This window comes from Bubalus kerabau, chromosome 4, assembly GCF_029407905.1.
Source record: "Bubalus kerabau isolate K-KA32 ecotype Philippines breed swamp buffalo chromosome 4, PCC_UOA_SB_1v2, whole genome shotgun sequence".
Lineage (NCBI taxonomy): Eukaryota > Metazoa > Chordata > Mammalia > Artiodactyla > Bovidae > Bubalus > Bubalus kerabau.
In genome coordinates this window covers 36,576,064-36,593,497 of record NC_073627.1, presented here as the reverse complement: position 1 = coordinate 36,593,497, position 17,434 = coordinate 36,576,064, and the positions used below count along the sequence as shown (strand labels likewise).

General features: G+C 49.4%; 1 protein-coding gene and 1 long non-coding RNA gene across 2 annotated transcripts in view; one reads left to right on the top strand and one right to left on the bottom strand.

The window, feature by feature from the left end:
* The window catches only part of GUCY2D (guanylate cyclase 2D, retinal), a 15,005-nt gene extending 12,404 nt beyond the window's left edge, over positions 1 to 2,601 (top strand). Inside the window, exons 18-19 of the mRNA XM_055576614.1 lie at positions 42 to 153; positions 2,142 to 2,601. Coding sequence (XP_055432589.1) covers positions 42 to 135 — 94 coding nt within the window. The 3' untranslated portion in view covers positions 136 to 153; positions 2,142 to 2,601. The remainder of the gene's footprint in view (positions 1 to 41; positions 154 to 2,141) is intronic.
* LOC129649317 (uncharacterized) lies at positions 2,221 to 17,434 on the bottom strand. The gene is made up of 3 exons (XR_008713087.1): positions 17,317 to 17,434; positions 7,668 to 7,812; positions 2,221 to 2,355 (listed from the first exon to the last, which is right to left on the bottom strand). It is a non-coding gene; the product is annotated as an uncharacterized LOC129649317 (long non-coding RNA).

The window sequence follows — 17,434 nt, the reverse complement described above, 5'->3', positions numbered from 1 at the left end:
TGGATTTTGCCCTCCTACCGTCTCTTCTCCCTTCCCCACAGGGCCAGCAACCACGGCATCAGCCTGCACGAGATCCCCCCTGATCGGCGCCAGAAGCTGGAGAAGGCGAGGCCAGGCCAGTTTTCTGGGAAGTGAGGCTGGGTCTGGAACAAGGTACTGCGCCCCCCTCCCCCCGGCTCCTAGGCCCCTCAGACCCCGGGGACCACACATGCTTCCCGGAGGACAGACAACCCTTCCCCTGACTTGGTGGGCTCAGGCTGCTTCCTAAACCCAAACATTTCCCCTGGGAGGGAAGCACCAGCCACAGCGATTCTGGTTTTGGAGCTCTGGAGTGGTCCAGGAATCCAGACTTGGGAATACCTTTCAACATGACCTTCTGGAACTTTCACTCTGACCCCCTCTCCCTTTACTTCATTAACAAGCCCTTCCTCTGGGCCTCTGGAACTCAGTGATCCTAGGATTCACTAGAGGACCAGTTGACTGTTGCCTCCAGAGCTCTGTTCCAGCAGACACCCAGCCTTCTGCCCTCCAGGAAACTGATCCATGATTCTTCCCTACAGAGGAGAATCCCCATGACCCCTGTCCACGATTTCCCTCTGAGACCCTCCTCTTTCCCTCAGGATTATTCCGGAAGGTCCTTTTCCTGAACGTTGCTGCTGTAGGTGATCAAAAACCTGGCTAATACCAGTGACTTCTGTCCAGCTCTGCCTCAAAGGATTATGAGCCTTTACAAGAGCTGGTTGCAAACCAGTTGTGTGACTTTGAGAAAGCCTCATGCACTCTCTAGACCTGGGTTCCCCTTCAGTGGTGACATGAAGAGTGGCCTAGGTGGTTTCTGCACACCCCAGCTCCGACAGCTGGGCTTCTGAGTGGTTGGCCTTGGGATATGGGGCACGGGGCACATGGCCTGCAGCCCCAGTGACCCTGAGCCCATCAGGAAGGCCCCAGGAAGGAGGATCTGGGATTGGATGTCCCAACCCCAGAGGAGGTGGAGCCCGCCTATTCCACCAGCGCAGGGGTTGTCACGTGGTTGAGGATTCCAGGGCTTCTATTTAGTCTCAAGCATCCTTCCCTTCTCCATCCTCCACCAGTTGGAAACTGGCTCCTTTGGTGGCATCACCACACACCTTGCCCAAGTGCAGAGAAAAAAAACTTGGTTCCTGGCTTTGGGGAAAGGCATGTAAACAAACTGCACCAAACCTTTACTAACCAGAACACCCAGGAATAGTAGTATTCTCTGTTTAACTGGTCGCTGCTGAGCAGGCAGTTGGATGGAAAATCCTTCCTGCTTAGATCTTTGCCACAAGCATCAAGCCATCCCATCCTGGTGGGTCTCTAGCTGAAGTTTCTTTTGTGGTACTTTGATATGCCAGAGCCTGGGCTTTGGCATGTTGGACTCTGGGTGGCAGAAGTTAGCAGCAGCTGCAGCCACTCAGGCTGTCTCTCTAGGTAGTGAGCCTCCAGTCCCTGGTGGTATGTGACAGAACTGGAGCTAGCTGTGAGCAGCGATAGTACCATCAGATGGACTCCCTAGGCGGAAGGTTGGACTCAGTCCTCACCACACAGTGTGGTTGGTGGGCCAGCAGCAGTGACATCGCCTGGGAGCTTGTTAGCAATACAGCATCTCAGGCCCCGTTTTATGGAAACAGAATCTACATTTTAACAGAGTTGAACAGAGTTCCTTGAGACTATGTATACATACTTTTAAGTTTCTGATTCATGTAACTAAATGATCTTAGGAGCTCTAAAATCTCAGAATTGCTGAGAGTGGATGGCTGAGAAATACTGGCATGGGTTGCCATTTCCTTCTCCAGGGGATCTTCCTGGCCCGAGGTCAAACCCAAGTCTCTTGCATCTCCTGCACTGTCAGAAGGATAGTTTACCATTTGCACCACCTGGGAAGCCAGAATTTCTAAGATTTCATAAGAACCAGGCTAGAAACTAGTCTCGAGACTTGTTTGGCCACTGGAATGGTTTTCTTTTTGTCTTGAGCTAACATTTAGAAATCAACAGAGGCCCCATTGTAAAAATGTCTACCAAATTTCCTTCTTCTCTGAAATCAAAATCCCCACACAGGGGCAGCTGCAACTTCCTGCTGGAGCTAAAGAGCAACCATCTCCCCACCCCACCCCTCTCTCCAGGTTTCACTCTTCCATTCGCACTGTGCCCGCCACTCCCCATGGACTCCAGGACACCAGGATTCTCTGAACTCTTACGTGCCTGTCAGGTGTCTGTAGACATCAGACCTCAGGACCCTGGAGTAGCTGATGTCGGGACTATGGATGAGCCTGTGGGTTGAAGGGTTGCTTTGCCTGACTCGTGAAACCCACAAATTTAGTGGTCTTTTCCTCCTTCCTAAAGGCAGAGAAAGAAGAAACCTAAGATTCAGCAGCTACAAGTTCAGGTTACTTACGGTGGTGCTGCTATAGTGAATAATATGGTATAATTTAAAAAGCATTTTTAACCAAATTCGGAGATGATGAATTAAGGATTTCTTTTTTCTAAAACCCTGATGCACTTACACACACAGTATTTTAAAAATTACCTACATTCTGAAACATCTCTCTTTAGACTTTTTCTCTGTACTTAGGTTGCAGGGATTGAAGGCCAGCTCCGCATTGCTGGTGCTGGACCTGACATGTGGACATAGCTGTCTCTCCCCTGCCTCTTCCCTCCTTCCCGCCCCACCCCACGCCACCCCTTCCCACTCTTTTCCTCCCAGCCTGTGTGGGGCCTAGGATAGTTACTAGCCTGTGATTCAGGGGAGCTTCAGGAAAGAGTTGACTTGGGGTTAGGTGGAGGATGATTGATGAGAATAGGCTGGGGTGGGGCACCCCCAAAGGGGAAGGAGGATGAGCTGGGGCCAAGCCTTGTTTGGGGCAGAGGTGGGGAAAACAGGGCTGAGCCAGTTCCTTCCCATTGTCAACTCACCCTTGTTCTCAGGTGCATGCTCAGTCGCTCAGTCATGTCTGAATCTTTGCAACCCCATGGACTATAGCCTGCCAGCCTCCTCTCTTCATGGAATTTTCCAGGCAAGAATACCAGAATAGGTTGCCATTTCCTCCTCCAGGGGATCTTCCCGTGGAGGATCAAGCACGTGGAGGATCCCTGGACATAGGGATCAAACCCATGTCTCCTGCATTGGCAGGCGGATTCTTTACCACTGAGTCACCTGGGAACTCAGTCTGAAAGGAGACCATGCAAGTGACTGGGGGAGAGCCTGGTAATGGAGAGGCCTGTCTTCCTCCCCAGTCTGGAGAACTCAGGGACCACCCACCCTAGAGCTCAGAGGGCTGGTGGGAGTGGAGGAGGGAAACGATCAAGCCACGGTCTCCTCTCTGCTCCTAGTCTCCCCTCTCTGCCTGGAAGTTTCTCCCTGTCTTTCTCCTCCATTTCTGTGGAACCTTTTTTCTGGGCCCAGGCAGTCTCTGAGAGCACTCCTGTCCTCTGACCCAAGTTCTGTCCACCAGGTCACCCCTGTTGTTTCTGGGACCCCAGCAACTCCCAGCTCAGAGAGCACCCGGCTTGGCCAGTAGGCTCCCCTCACCTTTAGCCGTGTTTACACTACCTCTGCCGCTGGCCTTGCCTTCAGGATGGCTCTGTAGCCAGGACCAAAGACGGCCAAAGCCGGGATCTCCTGCAGCTGCTGCTGCTGGGTCCCCACCCTGTAGCTGGGGCAATACTTCACGTCCTGGGGCTCACCTGGCACCTTTCGTTTGTGCTGCTTCTCAGGGACTGGGCTCTGCTCCCCACCCCCACCTGCAGTGTACCCCAGGGGCCCACTCTGGGGGCTCTGGAACTGGGTTGTGTGGCCATGTTCACCAGGATCTTTTGGACTGTGTGCTCTGGACACCAGGCCATATGCCGTGGTGTTGGGTCCTGGAATAAAGGTGTGCTTTCTTCCATTTCTTGGTATGTGGTCCTTTTGACCCAGATGATCTGAACACCCCCATCCCTGGAATGTTCGAACCCGGCATTGCATTGCCAGGGAGGACTTCAGATATGGGGTGAACCCTAGAGATGGCCCAGGCAGGGGAAGGTGATCTCAGGACTGCAACCCCATGGGAGCCCCTCTGCTCAGGGGGTCTGCTCTGAGGGGACAAAGCAGGGAAGCCACTGGACTTTCAGGCTTCTAGAAAAGACCAGGATCTCTGAGGCTCTGGAAATGGGTAGCTGGCCTCATCCTTTGGTCAGAGGCATGAAAGAGGAAGGAAGAGAAGGACAGAGCTTGTCCATGGCCAAGACCTGAGATCCATGGAAGCCAGAATCCAAGACTGAAGGATCAGGGCCCCCAAATGGGGAAGTTGAGGTCCACTGGTCTCTGGACAAGGTCTCACCAGCAACCCACACTCTACCTCCAACCCTCCCAGAGTCTGGGGCATTAGAACAGGATAGACCATCCCAAAGCCACCCATATGCAACCAGCCCATTGGTCATCCATTCTCTTTGAGCCCAACATCCCTGCTGCCCCCAGGCTGTTTTTCTAACATGACCTTCCTAGCATCCGTGTGATGGGCATCCATCATTGCCCCATTCTCAGTCCTTGTGGAACTGACTCAGACCTCCCCATCCAGTCCTGCCCCATCATTCCATTCCTCTGGCCACCAGGATCGCTTCAAGGACAAGTGGATGATCCAGGCCGGGCAAACAAGGCTTCACATTGAGACATTGCTAGAAGCCAAGGGCAGCATTGCAAGAGGATGTGAAGCTGAGTGGTCTTGCCACCACAACGATAGGATTGGAGCTGGCAGACCTTCTCGCTGCCACTTGTTTTAGCCTCTGCTCCTCACTGGGCCTAACCAGATTCCGCTATTCGAGGATGATGGGCTAGCAAGTTGTTTTCCTTGCTTAAGCTGAATTGAATTGGGTTTTCTGATGATGGTCACTTCTCAAAAGAATTATGGAAAGCAGTAGGGGTTAGACTGGTTTAACAGGAAGGAAAAGGGGCATTCTTGGTGGCTCAGATGGTAAAGAATCTGCCCACAATACAGAAGACTGAGCCTGGGTCAGGAAGATCCCCTGGACAAGGGAATGGCTATCCATTCCAGTATTTTTGCCTGGAGAATTTCATGGACAGAGGAGCCTCTGTCCAAAAGAGCAACTAACACCTTCACAAAGGGGAAAAGCACTGGCTTAGGAATGGGGAAGGAGTGAAGGACGGATGACAGAGATGATGTTTCTCTTCAAGCCCTGACTCCATCGGGGTGGCAGGACTTCCTGAAAATCCACCTACGGGAACCTAACCTGGGAGAGGTTGGGACATTGGGGGAGAGAGCGTGCACAGTCTGGTAGCCTTGTCAGAACTCTCATGCTGACTCAACATTGAGAATGAGAGGGAATCTTTCAGGGCCTGCCCTCCCAGAGGAGACAGTGCAAAGGAGAGTGAGGCAAAGTCTCTAAGCTCAGCGTGTCTTGCCTCTCAACATCCTTGTGAGTTAGTGACTAGAGCTTGACAAGGAGGTTAGAGTGGGACAGGCGGCTCCCCCTGCTCCTGGAGGGGGAAGGGAGTACAGAGAGAAACTGGGGAGAAGAACAGCTGTGAGGTTCCCACAGAGAGGAGCCTGTTTGTCACATCTAGAGACTTGCCCATTCAAACTAAAGCTATTTTGTCACCTCCACCAGGGACATTGCACTTTATCACCTACCCCTGAGTCTGGATCTCTGGATCCAGAGAAGGGCATGCCATCCAGGCATTTACCCATGTGTCACAGGGAACATAGATCTCACTGTCTAAAAACCGTGTCACCCTGGACTTCCCTGGTGGTAGAGGTTGAGAACCCACCTGCCAATGCAGGGGGCCTGGGTTTGATTTGTGATCCAGGAAGATCCACATGCCAAGGGGCAACTAAGCCCATGCGCCACAGCTACTGAAACCTGCATGCTCCTAGAGCCCGTGCTCTGCAACAAGAGAAGCCACTACAATGAGAAACCCGAGCACCACAACCAGAGAGTAGCCCCCGCTCGACACAACTTGAGAAAGCCCATGCACTGCAACCAAGACCCAGTGTAGCCAAAAATAAGTAAATAAAATTAACAAACAAAAAGCACATCTCCATATACAGCCTATAATCCTCACATGACCCATCTTACACACACGGAAACTGAGGCTCCCAGTTGTGAAAAAAACCTTGTCAATTACCGCAGGTCCACCAAGTCCTGGGATTAGGAAGCAAACTCAGGAGTTCAGGCTTGGGGCCCCTGGGTGCCTCTCACGATGCCCTGGAGTTTTTTCTCTCACAGGTGGTCGGTCCTGCTTCATGACCCCTTGATTCTTTTCTGCAAGAGCATGACTTAAACTCCTAGTCAATGTCTGTGTAATCAGATTGTTACAGACTTCTGATTTGGTGGGACTGGGATAGGAACATGAACACATTTTAGATTTCTCCAACCAGTACCTCCAAAAGTCCAGTCCAGTTGATAACTCCCATCTCCTATCTGCTCTGAAGGTCTGTTTCTCACCGCACTCGTCAGGGTCCTGGTTGCGGGTGGGAGGAGGCACAGGGGGCTGGGGTGGGGGGGAGGAGCGCATGCCTGCTTCTTCCCTCCACTCCCAACTCTGGATCCTTGATCAGGATAGGAGGGACGTGGTGTATGTGTGCTAGGTCACTTCAGTGGTGTCTGACTCTGTGCAATCCTATGGACTGTAGCCCGCCAGGCTCCTCTGTCCATGGGATTCTCCAGGCAAGAATACTGGAGTGGGTTTGTTATGCCCTCCTCTAGTGGATTTTCCCAACCCAGGGATCAAACCCAAGTCTGTTACATATTCCGTATTGACAGGTGGTTCTTTATGACTAGCGCCGCCTGGGAAGCCCATAGTGGGGACATAGGGGCATAATTTGATCCTGGGATCCCCCACCCATACCCACCCCCTCATTCTTCAAGGGAGGAATACAGCAGAAGCTTAACTGGTTGCTGACTGACTGGGAAAATTGCCCTGGTCTCGCTTTGGCTCTGCTGCAGCCGACTCTGTCTGGGGGTGCCATCCTATCTACCTGTGCAGAAGTGATTTCACTACAAAGCTAATAAAATTGAAACCTCACAATCTTTCACCTGCACAAGTCCCTTCCAAGCCCCACTACCCAATTTTGTATTCTTCTTAGAGAGGACCTTCAAAATTGGATAAGCTTCAGAATTCCCTGGCAGTCCAGTGGTATGGACTCTGTGCTGCTGAGGGCCTGGGTTCAACCCTTGGTCGGGGAACCAAGATCCAGCAAGTCATGAAGTGTGACCCAAAAAAAAAAAAAAAAAAACCACCCAAACGAAAACAAAAAAAAGCTGGACAGGCTGAAGGTCCCTGAGACATTTGGATCCATCCTAGGTACAGTCCTCTGGGGCTTGGGGATCTACTTCCCTAGCGTTCTTCAGCATTGAAGACCCCTCAGAAGACAGCAGCCAGGTCTTTCTTTAGCCCAGCATTGGTTGGCACCCCCATGCCCTTCTCTGGCTACCATTGCCTCTGTGTGTCCTGTGGCAGCCCCCAGCTTCAGTCGCCCTCTGACTGCTGGACAGCAGTCCTCCATGAGGACTTGTGGGAACTGACTTCTTTCTCACCGTCTCAGGCCACGAGGGGACTGGGCGGGGAGCTGCCACTGCCTCCGTCACAGCCCCTGCTGTGGTTCTGTGTTCTGCAGCCCAGCTCCGTTCAGCCAACAAGGAGATGTTCTCACCCTTGAAGACATCTCCAGTCTCCAAAAATGGTTCTTCCAGAAAGTCGCTGCTTGGCATTTGTTGGCAAAAGGGTAGCCGTCAGCCCAGGTGCTCCCACCAACTCCGGTTCTTTCCCTCCTTCCCTGTGTTCAGCTCCCCAGCAGCCTGGGGAGGAGGAAATGGGAGTATAGATTATGGCTGGGCCAATTCTACAAACTCTCAGAAAGCCCTTGGGATGGGGATGCAGGTGAGAGTAACTGAGTCATTTGTTGGTTTCTATCTTTATTTTATTATTATTATTGGCTGCACTGGGCAGCATTTGGGACCTTAGTTCCCCGGCCAGAGCACCCTGCATCGGAAGCGCCAGGTCTCAACCATTGGACCACCAGGGAATTCCTGGGTTCCTCTCTTTAGAATGTGGAGTACTTAGAACTTAACAGTTTTAGCTGAGAGCTCTAATTCTAATTCTGTGGCCACAGAAGAAGTTTTACTCAACACCTGTTACACCAGAGTTAATGATGCATTTCATGAATGGGTTACACAATCAGCATTTTCTAAAATGCCAAATGAAATTACCTTTTGAGAAGGAAATGGCAACCCACTCCAGTATTCTTGCCTGGAAAATCCCACAGACAGAGGAGCCTGGCGGACTACATTCCATGGGATCCCAAAGAATCAGACACGACGGAGCAACTGAACACCCGCACACGCATCTACCACAAAACTCTTAATTTTTTTCATCATGATGAAATATATTGGTCTATTGGATTAAACTGTGTTCATGACTACAAGTTCAACAAACGGCTTTCCCTTCTACTCTACCTCATTATCCAAACCACTGCTGCTGCTAAGTCACTTCAGTCGTGTCCGACTCTGTGTGACCCCATAGACGGCAGCCCACCAGGCTCCCCCGTCCCTGGGATTCTCCAGGCAAGAACACTGGAGTAGGTTGCCATTTCCTTCTCCAATGCATGAAAGTGAAAAGTGAAAGTGAAGTCGCTCAGTCGTGTCCGACTCTTAGCAACCCCATGGACTGCAGCCTACCAGGCTCCTCTGTCCATGGGATTTTCCAGGCAAGAGTACTGGAGTGGGGTGCCATTGCCTTCTGCAATCCAAACCACAAAGCCAAGCAAATAAATGTTCACAGTCATCCAATTTATGGCCTTGCGGCACCATTGTTCTCTTCATCACCGGCAAGCCCAGCCAGCACACCATCTCCTCAGGCCACTCTCTCGGTCCTGACCATCTGCTCCTCAGTCATGAGCCATCCTCAGAACTCCCAGGTTACTACAGTCAACGTCCTGCCTGATTTAGGGCCCCGTGGGTTCTCAGGCATAATGTTGACAGGTCTTCCACTTTGGCCTCTGAGGTCACCCCCCTCTCCAGGGTTTAGCCTCTATCCCAGGAAAAATGGGCACTCAGAGCTCTTGCCACACTTTCTGCCAGGGCAGGCCATGGCCCCAGCTAAAACAAGGCCCAAGGGGGCCACATTAGCAACAGGAAGGGCCAGCAGCAAAGGACTCCAGGCTAACTTCAGTGACAGAAGAGAGGCCAATACTGAACACTTCACCCTCAGCACTGCCCCCCAAGGGATGGAGGACTTCTTGGCTCTTGGAGAAAAGGCCCCAGTCTGGGCTCCATCTTGGTGGTCTCCTTGGGCCCTGGTGCCCAAGCCTGGGGCAACACCCATGTATGCCGAGGCAGGTGGACTGGATGATCATGGATCACTGATCAGAGCCGGTCCCAGAAACCAGTCCTTCCAGCAGTCGGGGCCTTCCAGAGAATGCTGGAGGGCACACCCTGTGATGACACAGCTGTACAAGATGTTCCTTCAGTAGCGAGAAAGGAAGCTAGGTAGGTGAGGGTATTGCGAGCCTTTGTGAGCCCATCAACAGTTCATAGGAGGGACTTCCCTGGTGGACCAGAGATTAAGAATCTGCCATCACCCCCATCCCCTGGACTTCCCTACTGGCTCAGTGGTAAAGAATCTGCCTGCTAATGTAGGAGACATGGGTTCTATCCCTGATCCAGAAACTAAGCCCACTCACCACAACTATTGAGCCTCTGCTCTAGAACCCATAGAGCTGCAACATCTGAGCCACGTGCAGCAACTACTGAAGTGCCCTAGAGCCTGTGCTCCACAACAAGAGAGGCCTGCACCCTGCAACTAGAGAGTAGCCCCCGCTAGAGAAAAGTAGCCTCAACTAGAGAAAGCCTGTGCACAGCAACAAAGGCTCAGCACTGCTGCTGCTGCTGCTAAGTCGCTTCAGTTGTGTCCGACTCTGTGCGACCCCATAGACGGCAGCCCACCAGGCTCCCCCGTCGCTGGGATTCTCCAGGCAAGAACACTGGAGTGGGTTGCCATTTCCTTCTCCAATGCATGAAAGTGAAAAGCAAAAGTGAAGTCACTTAGTCGTGTCCGACTATTAGCAACCCCATCGACTGTAGCCCACCAGGCTCCTCCATCCATGGGATTTTCCAGGCAAGAGTATTGGAGTGGGATGCCATTGCCTTCTCCTGGGTTTCTATATTCTCAGTAAAAAAAGAAATGCAGTCACCTTCAGAGTGTGTGTGCAAAGGAAGGAGTGATGTTTTATTGGGTGCTTCTTACGGGTCAGAAGCTTTACTTGTGAAAGTTTAATACCCTTCACAACTTTATTAGTCAGACACTATTATAACTCCATTTCACAGGGGATAACATTGAGGCTCAGAAAGGTGGTATGACCTGTCTAAGAGCACCTGGTTACTAAGTGACAGTCAGGACTGTGATTTTCCCAAGGTATTAAATCCTACACTGTGATTAAAAAGACAAACACTGACGGGAACCAGTCCCTGAGGAGATGAAAGTAACTTTAGACAGCTGTTCACTTCAGTTCAATTGCTCAGTAGTGTCCAGCTCTTTTCGACCCCATGGACTGCAGCATGCCAGGCTACCCTGTCCATCACCAACTCCCGGAGTTTACTCTAACACATGTCCATCAAGTCAGTGATGCCATCCAACCATCTCATCCTCTGTTATCCCCTTCTCCTCCCACCTTCAATCTTTCCCAGCATCAGGGTCTTTTCAAATGAGTCAGTTTTTCACATCAGGTGGCCAAAGAATTGGAGTTTCAGCTTCAGCATCAGTCTTTCCAGCTTTTAAAGCCTTTTATTTAGAGCCTTTTCCTCTAAAGCAGGAGGTGGGAGCAGGAAAGGTGAAGTCCGTACCTTTAGTGGGAAGAAAAGGAGGAAAAGAGCTTCCTTTTCTGTGTCCTTGGTGTTGTCAAGGACAAGGATGGCCATGTGTTTGCCAATAGCAAGATGAGTGGAGGAAGGGGTGGCAGGTGAGGATTTGGGGTGACTTTGGTGAAGCTGGGAGTCTGAGAGAAACCTCAGGAAACCCTGAGGAAAGAGCCATTCCCTGGTGTTAGGTATTGACTGTATCCCCAGAGTCTAGCCTTCCGGATGTTCACCTTGAGTTGTCAGACACAAATCAAGTCTTCCTGAACCTTGTACTCCAGCCCATCGGCCCTGAATACCACCAAGTACCTTTGTAAGAGGGATTTCCTCAATGGCTCAGGGGCAAAGAATCTGCCTGTAATGCAGGAGACTTGGATTCAATCTCTGGGTCCGGAAGATCCTCTGGAGGAGGGCATGGCAACCCACTTCAGCATTCTTGCCTGGAGAATCCCTTGGACAGAGGAGCCTGATGGGCTACAATCCGTAGAGTGCAAAGAATTGGACACGACTGAAGTGACTGAGCATACATCTTTGTAAGAGCCAAGTGAAACTGAAGGATCACCCAGGGGAGTCCTGCCCAAATGTCTGTCCTGCAACATCATGGGATATAATAAAATGGGTTTTAAGTTATTACATTTTAGTATAATTTATTATCCAGTAATGGATAACCAGAACAAACCTCTCAGTTTCAGAAGCCCTCTAAGACCTGGCTGAGAGTTTTGAAAAACTCAGATCAGCAATCCACCAATAGATGGTTTCTGAGAGGGACTCCTCTCAGAAAAGGCAGAATATACATATATTGTTTTTGCCTATTTTTTCCCACATCTGAAATTCTTTCTTGGGATCTACCCATTTCCACCCTCAATCCATATAGTTTGTATGGAGCTAACTTTAGCCCCAGTTCCAGAGTCTTTGACCAAGTCCAGTTCAGTGAGGATCAGTCCAGGACATTTGAAGTTAGAGGGGGACATGGTCTTTGCTAAACTGGGTTGCTAAACTGGCAGGAGAAAAGCCCAAAGCTGCTGGTCATCATTTCTGCCACCACTTAGGAAGAGCCTGCCTGAGAATAAGCCAACACAGTTCAACACAGAAGAAAGTAGAAATGAAATATTGAGCCATGGCAATTCCTGACACATGTCCTGGGCACCTGGATCCATCCAGGCCTGAAGCCATTACTCCTGAATTTTCCAGTCACATAAACCAATGGGTTCCTACATTGTATCAAACTGGCTTGAGTTCATTTATTTATTTTTAAAATTTCTTTCTTTCTTTATTTGGCTGCTTCATCAAGTGGGGTTCTCTCTAGCTGTGGTGCATGGGTTCCAGAGCTGGGCTCAGTAGTTGCAGCTAGGGGGCTTAGTTGCTCCGAGGCATGTGGGATCTTAGTTCCCCAATCAGGGGTCGAACCTGTGTCCCCTGCACTGGAAGGTGAATTCTTAACCACAGGACCACCGAGAAAGTCCCTGGTTTGAGTTTAGATTATCCTGTTTGTTCATCTCTGCCTATTAAAACTTCACCAGTTTTTCATGACTAGTTTAAAACTCACCTCCTACAAGAAGCTTTTCTTGAATTATTTAAGGGATATTTGTTGTTTGGGGTTTTATATTGACCAGAAAAGACCTCCTCACATACTTCTGAAAAATCCACACAACCCCCACAGCTCATCAGCATCACCAGCATGACTGTGATGGACACAGCTGCCCTGGCATCTTGTGTGGTCCCTTCCTCCTGCTGCACAGCAGTAATTGGACTAAGGGTGGATCTCTGTTCTAAACTAGGTCAGTGGGAATCCTTTGCCAGGGAACTTGAAATTTGAACCAAGACACTATAAACCTATCTACTCTCTTAGAGGATATATAAACATGAATTGTGTGGCAGCTATCTCTGTCATGTGAGCTGGAAAACAGAAAGAATCAGTCAAGGGAGACAGAGAAATAATGAGACAAAACAGACATGCAGAGAATAGAGATGGAGAGAAATTTCCTGAGTCCCTACAAAGCTTCAGCTCCTGCCTCTAGACGGTCCCTGCGGTCCAGCTGTGTCCTTGTAATAAATCCTCCTTTGAAGACAAGTTCCTTCTTGCAGGTGTCTATTACTTTCAAATGAAAGAGTCCTAATTAACTCCATCTTCCCAGCCTCTAGAGTAGTTCAGTCTTGTCTCCCTTCTATTCTGGATCTGCGTTGCCCTGCGCCATATCTTACCTTGAGGTTGACCCTAGACTTTACCTTAAATGCCAGTCAATTGGTTGTGACTGTCTGGAGTGCTGGGATGACAAGGCTGCATCTGAGACTATATCTGGGCTCGAGAAGAAAAATACATGGATTGATGGGCAATGTCTGCCATAGGTGTGAGGTGGGAAGGGGCTGAATGCTCACGTTGTCTGTTTTCTGACCTTTTCATGCATTCTTCTCCTCCCATACAACACCCAGCTCTGAGCCTCACTTCACATAAGCTCAGAAGATGAACTTGTTGGATGGAAATGTGACAACAATGATTGTCTATGTGACCCATTCAGTGGGATAAGTGACAGGAAGTGGAAGATGAGAGGATGAATTGGACAGAATAGACAGAGGCATCTCCTGCTGTCAGTTTTGGGATCAAATACACCAGTGTGGTGGCAGGTGGGATTTACAGAGCACTTCCCTCACTTAGCAAGTCTGCCTAAGTCTTGCTCATTCTACCAAACTCAGTGTGAGCATTCTTATATGAAGGAAACTTTCTCAGACATGCCCCACTCCCATGTTTGAGATAGTTGTTGTTGTTCAGTCACCAAGTCGTGTCCGACTCTTTGTGACCCTATGGCCTGCAGCACGCCAGGCTTCCCTATCCCTCACCATCTCCTGGAGTTTGCCCAAGTTCATGTCCATTGAATCAGTGATGCCATCCAATCATCTCATCCTCTGTTGCCCTCTTCTCCTTCTGCCCTTAATTCTTCCCAGCGTCAGGGTCTTTTCCAGTGAGCTGGAGACTTCTGTACTAAGGAAGATTCTTCTTTAAAAAAAATTTTTTTGGCTGCCTCAGGGTGCATAGACTCTCTAGTTGTGCTGTGTAGGCTCAGTAGTTGCGTTGTGCGAGCTCAGTTGCTTCTCAGTATGTGGGACTTTAGTTCCCTGACTAGGGATTGAACCCACATCTCCTGAATTGCAATGCAGATTCTTAACCACTGGACCACCAGGGAAGTCCCAAAAGAGGATTCTTCTGATTGAAAGAGTTCCATTTTCTTTCAAAAGAAAACTTTTAGTTCAGGTAATCAAAAGACCATGAGTATGAGGCATGACTGGATCCAGGTGTTCACACGAGGGGGGCTCTAAAAATTACTCAGCTATATTTTTCACCATGTTGTCTTCATTCTCAGGTGGGTTCTCCCAAAATGGTTATGCAAATGACTAGCAGGAGCTTCAAGGCTTGCTTACATCCAGAGCGACTTCTAGGAAATGAAAGTGCTTTAAAAAAATTATATCAGCTACAGAAAAACTCCATGGCTGATTCTGACTGGCTTGAACAAAGCCACATATTCATTCCCTTACCAGTTCTCCAACTCTGCTCAAGTCTGTTTGGCCATGTGGATCACATGCCCACCCCAGGAGTCAGAGGATGCAGTCAGCTCCATGGTGTCCATATGGGCTGAGAATGGGGAACAGACTAGTCTCTATAGGAAAATGAGGTTGTGGTTACCAGAATATGCAGTCAGCTCCATGGTGTCCATATGGGCTGAGAATGGGGAACAGACTAGTCTCTATAGGAAAATGAGGTTGTGGTTACCAGAATAAGGGGCACGGATGCTGCTGTCCACACGATGTCCTTTATGTTCCCTGGGGCTTTTGCATCAAATTACGAGCTGCTGGGGAACAAGGACTTTGTCCCACTTATCTGTTTACCTCCAGCACCCAGCTCAGGACCTAACACAGAAAAGTTCCCTGACCCCTCTCAGCTCGTGATTTTACTCATGACTCAGCGACAGTGACATAACCAGGAAGAAGCTCCCACACTATCCTTCATCCAGACAGTGACCTCTCTGTGACTGTACCCATGAGTCTAACCCTGTCTTTTACCATGGAAGGCATGTCCTGCTCTGTCATGAGTGTGCTTCATTGCCTTGCCTTGGTTTCTCCTCCTCCTGGTGCCAGGTCCTCCTAACCCTAACCCTTAGGAAACCACCCAGTCTCATTCTTAGCCACATACTTTGAGTGGGATTAACTCCATCCTCAATTCCAGGGATACACCTTAGTCGGTGCATGATCAGGTCATTTAAGATGGCTGTTTTCTTGCTCTCTATACACCCTCTACTCAACCAGACCTGCTTCACTCACATGACTGTCCGATGCTCTTAATTATAGGGTTTAAACAGTAACTGCCTACAAGTTTGCCTCCCATCCTGACTGCTGGTTTCCCTGGTAACCACTGAGCCAATCTGATGTCAATTCCTCCTATAAATGGTAACCTCCTTCTCCCCGGAGTAGTGAAGGCTACCTCCAGGTCTTGCCTGCTGCCTGCCGGCCACGCGGAGTGTTGCTCCAGGACCCTTTATTTTGGACATGTTAGATCCCCTGTCCGGAGAAGGCAATGGCACCCCTCTCTAATACTCTTGCCTGGAAAATCCCATGGACGGAGGAGCCAGGTAGGCTGTAGTCCATGGAGTCCCGAAGAGTCGGACACGACTGAGCGACTTCACTTTCACTTTTCCCTTTCATGCATTGGAGAAGGAAATGGCAACCCATTCCAGTGTTCTTGCCTGGAGAATCCCAAGGACGGCAGAGCCTGGTGGGCTGCCGTCTATGGGGTCGCACAGAGTCGGACATGACTGAAGCAACTTAGCAGCAGCAGCAGCAGCAGATCCCCTGTCCATCAAACCACTGAGGTCCCTGTTGCTGTCTCCATCTCCAGGGCAGGCAATTACAAACCTTGCTGGTCTGCCAGGCTCAGCCCAACAACGTTCCATCCTCCAGGGTACATTGGTTAGTTCAGGGAGTGGAGTGTAGCCCATTTGGAGAAATGAAAAAAAAAAGGAGGGGGTGAGGAGACACTAGCCAGAGTTTGGGCAACTTCTACAAGTGCTAGGGCTTCCCAGGTGGCTCAGTGGTAAAGAATTTACCTGCCAATACTGGAGATGTGGATTCAATCCTTGGGTCAGGAAGATCCCCAGGAGAAGGAAATGGCGACCTGCGCCAGTATTCTTGCCTGGGAAATCTCATGGACAGAGGAACCTGGTGGGCTACAGTCTATGGGGGTCACAAAGAGTCAGACACAACTTAGCAACCGAGCATACACGCATGTGTGAGTGCTACCTGAAAACACCCCTCTACTGGTTGGTGTGGTGGCCATCTCATGCCCTGAACCAATTTACATTATCTGAGGAAGAAAGAAGGGAGAATGGATATTGGGTGGGTAATTCACTGTTTGTCACACACCTGCCTCTGGATATTGAAGTGGTTTGCCACTCCCTTCTCCAGGGGACCACATTTTGTCAGAATCCTCCACCGTGACCCGTCCGTCTTGGGTGACCCTACGTGGCATAACTCATACTTTCATTGAGTTAGACAAGGCTGTGGTCCATGTGATCAGTTTGGTTAGTTTTCTGTGATTGTGGTTTTCATGCTGTCTGTCCTCTGATGGATAAGGAGTAACAGGCAAATTTGGCCTTGGAGTACAAAACAAAGCAGGTCAAAGGCTAACAGAGTTTTGCCAAGAGAACGCACTGGTCATAATGAACACCCTCTTCCAACAACACAAGAGATGACTCTACACATGGACACCACCAGATGGTCAACACTGAAATCAGATTGATTATATTCTTTGCAATCAAAGATGCAGAAGCTCTATACAGTCAGTAAAAACAAGACCAGACCAGGAGCTGACTGTGGCTCAGATCATGAACTCCTTATTGCCAAATTCAGACTTAAATTGAAGAAAGTAGGGAAAACCACTAGACCTAAATCAAATCCCTTATGATAATACACTGGAAGTGACAAATAGATTCAAGGGATTAGATCTGATAGACAGAGTGCCTGAAGAACTATGGATGGAGGTTCGAGGCAGTGATCAAGATCATCCCCAAGAAAAAGAAATGCAAAAAGGCAAAATGGTTGTCTGAGGAGGTCTTACAAATAGCTGAGAAAAGACGAGAAACTAAAGGCAAAGGAGAAAAGGGAAGATATACCAATTTGAATGCAGAGTTTCAAAGAATAGCAAGAAGAGATAAGAAAGCCTTCCTCAGTGATCAATGCAAAGAAATAGAGGAAAACTATAAAATGGGAAAGACTAGAGATCTCTTCAAGAAAATTGGAGATACTAAGGGAACATTTCATGCAAAGATGGACACAATAAAGGACAGAAATGGTATGGACCTAACAGAAGCAAAAGATATTAAGAAGAGGTGGCAAGAATACACAGAAGAACTAAACAAAAAAGAACTTCATGACCCAGATAACCACGATGGTGTGATCACTCACCTAGAGCCAGACATCTTGGAATGCGAAGTCAAGTGGGCCTTAGGAAGCATCACTACAAACAAAGCTAGTGGAGGTGATGGAATTCCAGTTGAGCTATTTCAAATCCTCAAAGCTTCCC